This window comes from Catharus ustulatus, chromosome 25, assembly GCF_009819885.2.
Source record: "Catharus ustulatus isolate bCatUst1 chromosome 25, bCatUst1.pri.v2, whole genome shotgun sequence".
NCBI classification, from domain to species: domain Eukaryota; kingdom Metazoa; phylum Chordata; class Aves; order Passeriformes; family Turdidae; genus Catharus; species Catharus ustulatus.
In genome coordinates this window covers 6,165,639-6,178,831 of record NC_046245.1, presented here as the reverse complement: position 1 = coordinate 6,178,831, position 13,193 = coordinate 6,165,639, and the positions used below count along the sequence as shown (strand labels likewise).

At 56.9% G+C, this 13,193-nt stretch overlaps 1 protein-coding gene across 1 annotated transcript in view; it reads right to left on the bottom strand.

Annotated features, from left to right (window-relative positions):
- The window catches only part of LOC117007119 (neuron navigator 1-like), a 60,121-nt gene that overhangs the window by 19,448 nt on the left and 27,480 nt on the right, over positions 1 to 13,193 (bottom strand). Inside the window, exons 4-5 of the mRNA XM_033080025.2 lie at positions 10,612 to 10,714; positions 6,609 to 6,974 (exon numbers count right to left, since the gene is read on the bottom strand). Of these exons, the coding sequence (XP_032935916.1) occupies positions 6,609 to 6,974; positions 10,612 to 10,714 (469 nt within the window). The remainder of the gene's footprint in view (positions 1 to 6,608; positions 6,975 to 10,611; positions 10,715 to 13,193) is intronic.

The following is a 13,193-nucleotide window of genomic DNA, read 5'->3' as shown; positions in this document are numbered from 1 at the left end:
AGCTCTGACCCCGCCAGAGCCATGGGCCTGGTGTGAGATGACAGCAGAGAATCACTGCTGGTTACAGCAGACCCATAGGCACCAGCATAGGCTGAGCCCGGAACAGAGGAGTACATTTCTCAGCAGAGGTTGCTGTTGGAGCTGGATGGTTTTGAACTCTCCTTGCTTCACCCATCTCACACTAGCACAGACACTTGCCCATGTACCACCCAGACCCACTGGCACCAGCCAGGGCTTCCAACACTCATGTCCCTGCCAGGCTGGTCCAGCCAGATCCCCACTGCCAGCCTGAAGCGCAGCCTGGATGGAAGCAAGTTCTGATCTGCCCTGGCCCCTTCCTCCTGTGGCAGGGGAGGAAATGCAGGGCATGCACTGAGGGTGTCCCACACCCCACATCAGCAGATCACTGGCATTGAGGGGCTTCTGTGGCACTGGTGCTCCCAGCCCCAGCCTCCTGCTGTGACTTGAGATGGGAGCAGTGAGGAAAGCACAGGCACAGCTGAGGCTCTTCACATCCTCCTCCCTCCTCTCCACTTAATGGGGCAGAAAAAACAATTAGCTTCATAAATCCTGTTGAAGGGGCTGCCCATGGATGTGGGCAGGGTGGGGCTCTGCATCCCCCTCACATCCACATCAGGAACCAGAGCATAACAACACTCCCTGACTTCGCTGATCCCCACGACCCTCTGTAAATCCCTTTGCACCCTCCAAGACCCCTCCCAGACCCCCAGGTACCTCCTCAGAGAACTCCAGCCCCTACAGAGAGTCAGGCAACCTTGACCCTAGGGGTCTCCTGCTTCGATTTGGGGTACTGTGATCTGGCATATTTCTCCAAAGCTGCACTCAAAGGAACAGAGGTCTGCAGAGATCTGGCAGATGGGGAAACTGAGGTAGGGAAGGGGGATCTGACTTGCCTGAGCTCACCCAGCAGAAGAGGATCAACATCACATCCTGCAGTTGATTCAGGACCCTATTCTCCAGGCAGCATTGCCACTGGTCTCTGGCCCCCCAGGTCCCTGAGGTGTGCAGAGCACTCTGACACAGAACCCCTGAGTGTGCGTGGTCCCAGCCAGGCTGTGCCTCTACCCCATCCCTGTGCCATCAACCACAGTAACAGTGGGGTCTGATTCCCCCACAGCAGCAAGGCCGAGGCCATGGGGGATCAGCAAGCACTCGCTGCCTGCTGCAGTGACATCAACCACGGACCCCAACCACACTCCTGGCTTAGTTCAGCTCTAGTCACCCCTCTGCCCCAGCCCCGAGTGATGGAAACCCCGGAGGAAACGTGTCCCGGTACGGGGATCTCCGCTGGCAGTTTCAGTGACACAGGGAGCCTCACCCGGGCAGCCGCAGCACACGGAGCTGCAGAGACCACGTGCGATGCTCTGAGAGTCCCAGGGCAGTGCCGGGGTGGGGAGAACGTGATTCAGCCTGCTTGTGAAATTCCTATTTTTCCTGTTGTCTGGACAAGACGGTGACCTCGGATACCTCAGTCCACAGTGGTCAGGCCCCTCCACAGGCAGCAGAGTGGCACATGGCAAAGCCAGGTCTTGCAGTCCCCAGGTGGCATGCAGAGAGGAAGGTGGGTTTGGGGGATGGATTCTCCACAGCAGCTTTCCCCAGGGCACATGAGTATGTGAGGTCCCACCCTGTGCTTGGCTCTGCCACACGTGTGCATCCAGCCTCATCAACAAGCCACAGGGGCCAGCAGCTTCCCTCATCCTGGGCATGCAACGATCCCCAAGTACCCTGTACCCCCTAGCCTCACAAGCCAGGATTCCCTTCCCAAAACATGCCTCATGAAGCTACTGTCACATCCCCAGGAGCCAGGGATCAGCACTGGGGGCCTCAACCCTAATCCCAAAGGACAAAATTGCTAGAAAACAGTGCACAGGAAGGCGCTTCAGTGGTGTTGACAGCCAGCAGGGTCCTGGGGCCCCCTTCTGGGAGCATCCCCTGTACCCAGCTGGAGGGAGGAACTCACCAAGCCTAGCATACGGCACAGCCCAGCAAATATTTATACAACATTGCTCCCTGGCCAGCCAGGCCAGCATCCCATACACACGCCAGGCCACGTGCAGGGCCACAGCCATGCCCCACGGGATGTCCCTGATGAGGAATGACTTCATGGGCTCGCTGGGACAGGGCATGGGGTCATCCTGAATTAGCCAAAGTGGAGCAAGAGGCGTTCAAGGGAAGGGAGCAGCTCCAGCATCAGTCCTGCTTGGAGCAGGAGGAGGGCGGCTGCTCCCCTGCTGCGCTTGGGGAGCTGAGCCAAACATCTGTTCCCGCCTACGGGCTGCACTGAGCCCAAGGAGCTGCAAGGAAGCCGGAGCCAGGCCAGCCAGAGCGCAGCGGGTGTCAGCTCCGGAGCATCCCTCCCGGGAGCATGCTGCTGGCAGCCCCCAGCCCTGCTGGAGGGGACCACAGGCTCTGCAGCACTTGGCTGCCAGCAGCACCATCACAGTGACCAGAGACAGTGCCTGGGGTGTGCCATGGGGTGTGCCATACATGTCCCCTGTGCTCCCAATTCCAAAAGCTGCTGCCTCAGCTCCATTTCATGCTCATGAGCAGAGTCAGGGCAGTACTCAGCTCACAAGGGTGCAGATGCTGCCACTGCTGTGGTAAGATGCAATGCTGCCTCCCTTTCTACCTCTAACAAACAGGACACAAAAGGACATCCTGAAATCACAGCAGTCCCAGAGTCGAACAAAGATTCCCCCAGGGTTCTAGAAGCCCCAAGGGACATGCAGAGCCCCAGGGACTGGCTCCAAAGCTATGCCCCCACACCACAGCCCAGCAGCACACACAGACCATCACTGCTCCTGCAGCCACAGCAGCAGAAGGTGCTGACTCAGCAGCCAGCCCCACTAGCTCCCTCTGCACTCCATGAGCTCCCAACTGCAGCAAAGCCTTGCAGCATCCCACTCACTCCCACCATGACCCAACTGGCCCTAGGGAACACCCAGGGACTGAGCCACTACTCAGGACATACCACATCAGGTCATGTTCTGAGCACACATAGCACAAGGGAAGACACATCAACATGTAGCCACACTGTGGTGGCACTTCTCAGACACGCAGGACATGGACAGAACAAAACCAGGTCAAAGCTGGCTTGCACATCCCACTCCATGCTCCTCACCACTGTCTGGTTCACGTGCAGGTCTGCACACAAACGCACCCACGCTATGGCTATGCAGACAGATGTCCCTGGGAAAGCTCCTGGTAGAGTGACTTTGGTGGGGTTACCTCCAGTGCTCAGGAAACAACCCCACCTGGATGGGACTGGCATCTCTCAGGGCAGAGAACAGCAAGTGGCCACTGAATGGTAGCAGGTGGGAACTACAGTTGTCCAAGGAAGGGAATGAATACGTTTTAGTGTTGGATGAATAGCCCAAGACTTCATGCTATCTCTGGCAATAGCCTGCCCAGGTCCCAAGGACAGGCAGGACAGAGCAGGAGAGCAGCAGCATCCCTTCTATTCCTTCAGTCACCCCAACAGGTCTTGGCAGGTGCTCCCTGTGCCAGGTTCCTGCCCTGATGCAGTGCACAAGGAGGATATAGTAACACTGAGAACAAAATGTTTGTGCTGCCAAACAGAGAGCCAAAGCCACAGCTTTCCAGACCTTGAAAGGAGGAGTAGCAAGTGTCATGCCGATGGATGCAGGCGCAGCTGTGTGAGGATGCTGGTACACTTGGCTAACACAGGAATGTTGCTGGGGTCTTGCGTGTCTCCAATCGATCCCTGCTCAGACCTGACCATCCCATTCCCTCTCTCAAGTCCCTCACAGCCTCCTCAGCTGGGCTCACCCCAAACTCCACCCAGCTGAACCCACCTCAATACCTTGTGGGCAGTCCCCTTGCCCCGGCCATGTCTCACGTACCTCAGCCCTCGCTCCTTCCAGTCTGCTTCCTTGCCGAACTACGGGGATGTCAGGCTGCATTCCACAGCCCCACAACCCTCCAACAGGGCTGTGTCACCGTGTCCTCTGAGCCAGCTCTGACCTACTGCCCTACAAGCTGGGGCGTGCGCCGGCGCCGTGCAGGGGACGCTACCCTGCGGCCCAGGCTGGGGGCTGCTGGCCCCATCTGCAGCACGCAGCTCCTGCCCGGTGCATTAGCAGCACCGGGAGATGGGGCCTGGGGCGGTGCTGGCTTTCTAGGTCAGAGCCAGCGAGGAGGCTGCATGAGGGGCTGTGCTGGGTGAGGGGCTGTGCTGGGTGAGGGGCTGTGCTGGGTGGGGTCTGGATGAGAGGCTGTGCTGGGTGAGGGGCTGTGCTGGGTGAGAGGCTGTGCTGGGTGAGGGGCTGTGCTGGGTGAGAGGCTGTGCTGGATGAGAGGCTGTGCTGGGTGAGGGGCTGTGCTGGGTGAGAGGCTGTGCTGGGTGAGGGGCTGTGCTGGGTGAGAGGCTGTGCTGGGTGAGGGGCTGTGCTGGGTGAGAGGCTGTGCTGAGTGGGGTCTGGATGAGGGGCTGTGCTGAGTGAGACACTGTGCTGGGTGAGAGGCTGTGCTGAGTGGGGTCTGGATGAGGGGCTGTGCTGAGTGAGTACTCCTGGCCAGCTCCTTGTTTCATCTGGCTCTCTGTAGGAGGGAATGCCCCTGCTCTACTTCATGGGCTATGCACCCAGAGTGTGCAGGCTCCTGGACAGGGCACCTCAGTGTACTCCTGCACTCAGCCAAAGGCATGCTCTGGAACAGAGATCCTGCCATGCTGCCAACTCTGGGAGACCCCCCCAAGCCCTGCTGTGGGGCCATGAGGGATATAAAAGTGTGAAGCTGTGTAGGTCACTACATGTCCCTGTGCCCACAACGACCCTAGTGAAATGGCAGATCCCCAGGATATGCCCCTGCAGACAAGGGGGTCCTGTGCTGCCCTGGCTGACTCCTGCACCCTTGCCTGCGGAGGGTACCCAGCACAGAGCACCCAGTCTGCCTCTGGCATGGCAGAGAACTCCAGGCACATCTGGGCATTATGTTGGGGACTCGGCACAGGAACTGGGACTCAGCTTACTGCAGCACTGATAGCCTCATCCACACTGGGGGATTGTGGTGTTGCCAGGGCCTTGCAGAGGCTCCGCCATGCAGGGATCCATCCCCAGAGTTTGTAACTTCCTGAAGGTACATAGCAGTGCAGGGCTGAGCTGTCGTGAGTCCCTAACCCTGGCCACACTCCCCCTGCTCAGTGGTTGATGGAGACAAAATGTTGCTCCAGTCACCTCTCTCGGCACTGCCTCCGAAGCCAAGGGCATCCCAAGGTTATCTGCCTGCATGTGCAGCACCAAGATGAGACAAAGAGAGAGATGGGGAGCAGTGTACCCTTCATCCCCACAGCCAGCCCTGCTGCAACCTCAGCCATCCGGGGCAGTCCAAATCCACCCCACTGCCAATTGCAGTCCAGTGGCCAGTGGCAGAACATGGTGATATGGGACCTCTGGCTGCCAAGCAATAGGTTACAATCTACAGGAGGGTCCATGTTCAACTAGCACAAGGCTCCCTCATTCACAAGCACAGGGCAGCCCACAAGCTCACATGCCCATGGGGAGGATGGGTCTGACACCCATTGTGTTGCAGACTCTCAGCCCACAGCTGGAGTATAACAAGGGTAGAAGCCAGCAGATAGCCAATGGTGTGTCCCCTGCAACTGCAACATGTGCCTACAGGCCATATCTGAGGAGCACTGGCCCCCTGGTGGGTATGAAGCCACAGACTGTGCTCTATCCTGCACCAAACTGACGTGACTACAGTCACCTCAGGAGAGCCAAAGCAGCACTGTCAGGAGGCCAAATACCTCATAGGGCTCTGGGACAGCTCAAACACCCAATTCAGTTACTTCCTCCTGTGCTGAAACAGGAAACCTCCTACATGTTCAAACCCTGGACCCTTGCCAGAGTCAGGAGCACCTGAACAGTGCAGCAGGAGCTGGACACATCTGGCAAGAAAACGTGAGCCCAGGGTTGTGCCCATCTGGCAGGAGATGCCCCTGGCTTCACGAGTGGAGGGAGGGAGGCGGATGGGGGTCCCAGAAGGAGGGACCCTGCTCAGCAGCGCACCCTGTTCCATGTGGAGTCATCCATCAGCAATGACGCCTTGATGCCCAGTTCTCACTGGGATGCTGAGATCTGACCCAGCTGTCCCACCACAGACCACCAGGAGTCCCACAGGATGTCCCTACAGTGCCTGGTCACAGGAAGCCACTCAGACTGAGTGGTGTAAACTGAAGAGCACTTCTGAAAGCATCAACATTCACCCAAGAAGGACTCTGGCTCAAGGCTTCTGCAGCTACAGACCATGCATTTTTCCCTGCTCCAGGAACAGCCAGATCAAACTGGACACTTCCCACATGCTGGGAGAGCAGCTCATTCTGGCTCAGGAGCCCGTAAGTCCCAAGAAGACCACGCTGGCCCAGCACCACCAGCACTGCTGGCAGGGAAGCATCTCCTGGGATGTGGGGACATCATCCAATCCTAACCAGACTGCCTGTAACCTATGTACCACTCCATCCACCCCCGCTGTGCCAAGTGTTCCCCCACCGTCGGCCAGACACGAGCGGGTGAGATCTCCTGGAGAGCCCCAGTCCAGGCACGACTCCCCGCAGGGGCACGTACCCCGTGGTGATGTCATCATCCTCCGTCAGCGTCTTCCCCATCAGATCACTGTCACTCATGTACCCCGACTTCAGCTCCACGTCATCGGTGTCCAGTGCCTCGACCAGCTCCAGGCGGGAGATGTGGCTCAGCTTGCTGGGGCTGCGCATGGGCATGGTGTGCGAGTAGTGCGCTCGCTCCCCATGCATGTACCAGCTCGGGGTGCCCTCGGAGCGGCAGGTCCCCCCAACCGATGGCGCGTCCCCGGCCTGCAGGCGTGGGCTGGACTGCCCGTAGCGCCAGGACAGAGGGGACGAACGGTTGGAGAGGCTGGAGACGCTCCGTGGGTTGGCTTCATCACTGTCATAGCAGGTCATCTCAAGGGAGCTGCGAGGACAGGCAGTCAGGGAGTTAGGGCAGGGCACATGGGGTAGTAGAGATCTGTGCCCTGCCTCACCCCTGGAACTGGGTCTGCAAGTGCTCAGATACCAAAACTGCTCATTTTGAGGCAGCCAGGCAAAGCCAGAGGCTCCCGGGACTGTGGTTGCAGGGACGCTGTCTGTTCTGGACCCCCTCCATCTCAGCTGGCAAGGGACAATCCCCTCCTTCTCTGCCTGGTGCCAGCCCAGGACCAGCTGGGACATGCCCACTGCGGTGCTCAATGATGCCCATGTCTCCCCAGGGACAGCGGAAATCACACCCATGGGGTGTGATTGGGGCTCTGTGCTCAAGTCAATCTACAAAAGGCAACACTCTACCACCACCCTGTCCACCCACCTCAGAGCAGGGCCGGGGGTGCCACCAGCACTGGTGGCAAACACACCTGGGAAAGGAGTCAGCACTATTCTGGAGACTGGCCCCAGCTCCAAAATCCAGCAGTGCTGAACTCTCCTGACAGTGCACCTTTAGTGGAAAGCCTGGACATGCTCCCCTGTGTCTGGACTGCTTCTGCTCAGCCACTTCTCCCCCAGCATTTCAACATCTGCATCAAGATCACACCCAGGACAGGACAAATTGGGGTGGTGGCACTGATCACAGGGAATGTGACAGTGGGCCATGCCAGAGAGTGGAGGCTGTGAGGGAAAGGATGCCGAGGGACAGACCTGGGACCGGTCCCTGCAGCAGCATCTCACACTGAACCCTGTAGACTGAACCCCCATATCTGGGCAGGAAAGATGACCTCAAAAGAGGGCTCCTCAGCCCCAGGGGCTGCCCAAGCACAGTGCTCTGCAGCCAGCCCAGAGTCCACGAATGCTTCAGGACTCCCTGCTTCCAGCACTCCTGGGGTGTATTTTGGGCAAACAGTGATTCTAAATCTAAATTTAGCCACGAGAAACAATTACTTCTTGGAGCAGCTCCTTGGGAACCCACAGTCCTCAAATTGGCTCCAAACACTACTATCAGTAAATTATTCCCTAGCTTGGATTAAACAATCCTGTAGGAGCACCCAAAGCCAAACCCGGGCTGCAGTACTGAATCTAAAACAGGGAACTACAAAAAAAACCCCAAAAAAACCAAAAACCAACTAGGAAGTTTGTTAAAACGGAACTGAAAGGGGCAGCTAAAAGGGTTTTTTGTTTGAGGATGTGCTGTCGGCAGCTCAGAGCAGATGCCAACCATGTCTCTGAGCAGGAGGAACAGAAGCTTCACCTCGAATCCTGGGTTCAGTTCTGGACTGTTCATAACAAGAGAGCGATTGAGGAGCTGGAGTATGACCAGAGAAGAGCAACAGAGCTGGGGAAGGGTCTGGAGCACCAGGAGCAACTGAGGGAGCTGGAGGGGCTCAACCTGGAGAAAAGGAGACTCGAGGGGATCTTCTGGCTCTGCACAACTCCCTGACAGGAGGGGGGAGCCAGGGGGAAGTTGAGCTCTGCTCCCAGGGAACAGGGACAGGAGAAGAGGAAATGGCCTCCAGCTGTGCCAGGGGAGGTTCAAGATGGATATTAGTGAAAATTTCTTCCCTGAAAGGGGGGTCAGGCACTGGCACAGCTGCCCAGGGCAGTGGTGGAGTCATCATCCTTGGAAGTGTTTGAAAAACATTTGGATGTGGCTTTTGGGAACATGATGTAGTGGTGAACACAGCAGTGCTGGGGAAATGGTTGGACTTGATGATCTTAGAGACTTTCTCCAAGTGTCCTCCAAGTGCCCACTGAGTCTCCTCAGTGACTCTGTGATTCCATTCTAAGCCCCAAGGAAGTTCACACAGCCTTGCTGCCAGGAGCATGGTGACATCTTTCAGGAATAACATTGTGACCTAACAAGGCAACAGAAAAGACTGAGCCCTCAGACACTGGAAGGAATAACTCATTGAGGATAACAAGAGAAATATGAGGAATAGTTTGTGCAAGGAATAGAGAGCCCAAAGCAGCTACAGTACACCAGCAATTCAGGCACATCCAGAGGACTTGCAGATGACATCTGTATTGGACAGACTTGTAGGAAGTGTTCCCAAGAGCAGAATGAGTGGGTACGTGTGTAATTACAACATACCAGGGAAGAGCTGACACAGCTTTGGGAAAGGAAAATCTGGCTCACAGCCGCAGAGAAGCTCCTGGAAGGATACAGGGAGCTGCCGAAGTTGCTGTGGGCTACTGGAATAAAAAAAGCTTCCAAATAAATTCAGCTGCCATGGAATAAGAGGGAAGATCCTGCTGAAAGGAACAGAGTGAAGGGTTGGGATCCCTGGGCTATCCATAGTAATTTTTCTCCATGGCAGGAATGCAGCTGAGGTATCCACCATGTGATGTACTCACAGCTCATCAAGTAACGGAAGTGAAAGTGAAGAGTCAAATCCCACCAGCAATGCTAATTTAATATCCCTTAATGTCCTTGCCCTATTTTCCTGAGACCTGACCTGAGGAGGATTTCTAGAAGGAGCTGAGCACTGGGGTGAGGAGGGGGTGGAGTTTGACACTGATGAAAGTGAAACGAGCACAAGGCAGCCCTGGCTTGGCATCAGCAGTGCTGGGCTGTGACCCAGCTACTACACCGAGCAAAAGGATGGTAGCACTGTAATGGATCACTCCAGGAAATGGCCAGCTCAGAAAACATTGTTGTGGCCCCATGCAAATCCCACTGCCACAGCTCTCTGCTGCTCCTGGCTCGGAAAACATCCAGGAAGCACAGCAAGGTGAGCAAGGTTTAGAAATTTCAGGTGATGAAGAGGGAGATCAAAGGGCTTCATCCTGGGGAAGGCTGGTTGAGGGGTGACACAGGAAGGTCTGTAATAGTGAACGATGGGTGAAAGGTGGGAGGGAGCTGCTGCTTTTTGTCCCTTCCAAGACAAAAAACAGGATCGAGGGAGACCACGAGGTGGCAACACACTCCAGGAGAAGCATGTTCCCGCATCCTCACTTTCCCAGCCGGCTGACACCCCACACAACCTTGCAAATTCAGACTGAAACAGAAACCATGCAAGATCTCCAGTGAGTGACCCAGGGGGACACAGGCAGTCCCAGACGTGTGTCAGAGCCCCCTAAGTACAATCCCTCTGCTCTGGTTTTCCACCCAGTGCTCACCCTGTCCCATCCCCACCATCCCCTCACAGGTCTGGGCAGGGCACTCCAGGGTACCTCCACCTCTGCTCCTGGGCTCTTGGCTCCATCATCATCCTACACAGAGCAGAGAAACTAAGTTACAGACAGGGATGAAGCCTCTGGTGCAAACCGGGGTGGGTACAGGTGACACCTTCACCTCTGGTGGTCCATTCAGGGTTACCTGACCACTGGGAGCAGACCTCATCCCGTCTCTCTGCTCTGTCAGCTCTGCTCACTGCCACCACTCCCCACCCTTTACTGTCCCAGAGCACTTTCAAGGACAGGATTCTGCTGCAGCATCACACAACACCCCACTGATTTGGGGGCTTGTCTCCAAGCCTCCATGCACAGGGTCCCCAGGTTACAAAGCACTGCTGATTCCCTCCCACCCACATGGCCCCCACCAGGAGCAGAGCCACCTCCCATCTGCTCCAGGAAGGACACTGACTGTGCGGAAGGGGTGGGGGGGTCCGGTGCTGGGGTCTCACCTGTGAGATACTTGAGAGCCCCTTAGGCTGGACATGGTCTCCTCCAGGTTCTGACGTAGGTCCAGTACATTCTGCACTGTCCTCTTCCTCTGGGACTCAGGGTCTGTGGAGAGACAAGGTGATGGCTTTAAAGGGATGGATGGATGGATGGATGGATGGATGGATGGATGGATGGATGGATGGATGGATGGATGGATGGATAACTGGATGGATGGTGTATCCCCCTGCCCGTGGTCATGCCCAACAGCTCTGGTTCTGCCCATCAGGAAGGGGCAGGGTGAGGCTGGCACCAGGCTGGAGCTGCACCACCCTGAAATGCCACTCCCAAGCATGCAGTTGGGATGGTGATGTCCAGTCCAGAAAGAATGAGCTGGCAGAGACCAAGTGTGGCCACAGGACCCACACAGGTGACAGGAGCCGAAGTCCTGGAGGAATGTCCCCAAACCTGCCCTTGCATCCCCCAGACCCCAGGAGTGCTCCAGCCTGGGAACATGGGTGCTTAGAGCAGCATCACTAGGTGTGCAGGCCAGTGGGACCAAGGGGATGCTGGGGAGTGGAGGACACTGAGCCCCACTCATGAAGGAGTGGCTGCTTCTGTTCAAGGCTGCAGCAGCTGGTGGGACTGAGTTCCCCACAGGCACAGCCCAGAACTGAGTACCCCTGAATTCTGTCTGCCCTGGGACTTGTCCAGGTGTGCACACCCACGGCATGGGTGTGTACACACACACAGAGCCATGCACCCCCAAAAATGCACATATGCATATGCATCTACTCACGTCACAACCACTTGTGCACATGTGCAGATACATGCAGGCACATCCACAAACATGAACATACACCTGCAGACGCAAACGTGTGCGCACTCCCCAAGAGACACCTGCAGGGATGTGTAAGAATGCAGACACCTGCACAGAGGAGGCGGGGGTCACTCCTGTCATAACCCCAGCAGTGCTGGGGGATTGGGGCCATGGCCCCAGCCCTGAGTCCCTGTCCCATTCATGTGCACCCCGGGCACTAACAGCCATGCCACTGCAGCTTTGATCCCTGATTTCAGGCCTTTCAGCTGCAGCCTGCCACGGATCTGCAGTGACAGCAGGCGTCAGGGACATGAGATGTGGCTCCTCCTAGTGTAACGTGGCAACCAGTGCTTCAGGATTTGCAACGGCACCAGCACCGTGTGAACTGTATGGACGTGGGGATGAGGGACACTGACAGCACACACCCCAGCTGCAGCACCGTGTGAACTGCAGGGACATGGGGATGAGGGGCACTGACAGCACACACCCCAGCCGCAGGTACATGACGACAGGGGACACCACCGGCACACACCCCAGCAGCTCCCCACAAAGGCACAGCCACACGCCTGTGCTCAAGCAGGACTCCTTGTGTGTTCCTTGTCCCCATCACACTCTGACCACACTGCAGGCAGCATCCATGGGTGATGCTGCTCCATCCCCAAGTTCCCCTTGCCCACCTGCCCAGGCAGAGCACCTCAGACCAGTGAAGCAGCCCTGATTTACACGAGCCTGGAAGGAGGTGACAAGCAGAAACAGCCCTGATGAGACAGGTTCAATCAAGCAGGTTAAAGTCAGTTGTAGATGAGGTAAAAGGTCTGTGAGCCCACAGGGCACTGAATGTGGTCCAGCCACATTAAAGTATAAGGACACCCATCCCTGCATGTGTTCAATCACCCCAGTCCAGCTCCCAGAACCTGGCTCAGTATGACACAAGTCATTATTAACTCATTATTAAATCTCCACCATGGAGATTGAAGGAGTTAATCAAAGACACAGAAGCTCCAAGTGCATGTTCCAATGGCACTGACCCACATCCCTAGCTTCATCCATTGCACCAGTGGAGGAGTTAATCAAAGGCACAGAAGCTCCAAGTAGTACCCAGAGGAACAGGATAGGGGTGCACTGGCAGTACAGGAGAGGGATGAAGCTGAGGTGGCTGCACACATGGAACCAGGGTGCTGGGGAGGCTCAAGAGGCCCTCAGTGCTGAAGGGTGGCACACGCCTTGCTCTGCAGCCAGGGACAAGGGGACACCATGCCTGTCTGGTGGGGCAGGCAGAAAGGATCGTGTTGGCACCTCAAAGCTGCCAGGTCTTGCCCTCAAGCTGCCTTGCAAAGATGGATTTTCAGGCTTGAAATGGCAGGATAGAAACCTGCAGCCAAGTCCCCAGCTGTCACACTGCAGTGTGTAGGGGAGATTTGGGCTCCCTGAACCTCAGGGAACAGCAGCAGAACACCCACCAGCATCCCCAGGTGGGTGTCCATGCAGGGAAGGACTTGCTCCTTCACCCTGGCCCTATTCAGTGGATTCTGTGACCCAGACCCAGCTCCCACAGCCAGAGGTGTCACCCACACCCTAGCAGTGCCATGTCCCTGCGTGTTGGGGCGGGACAGAGTGGGATGGGATGAAGAGTCACTATTGTCCCCTGGCGCCAGCAGTGGCTGCCACCCCTGCTGGCTCGGCAGTGTGCTCCTCCCGGGCATGGCTCCCTCCCAAAACCCCCTCTGCCTTTGCCATGGCCACCCGCAGCCATTCCCCTGGGCACAGAGCCAGCGCCAGGGCCTG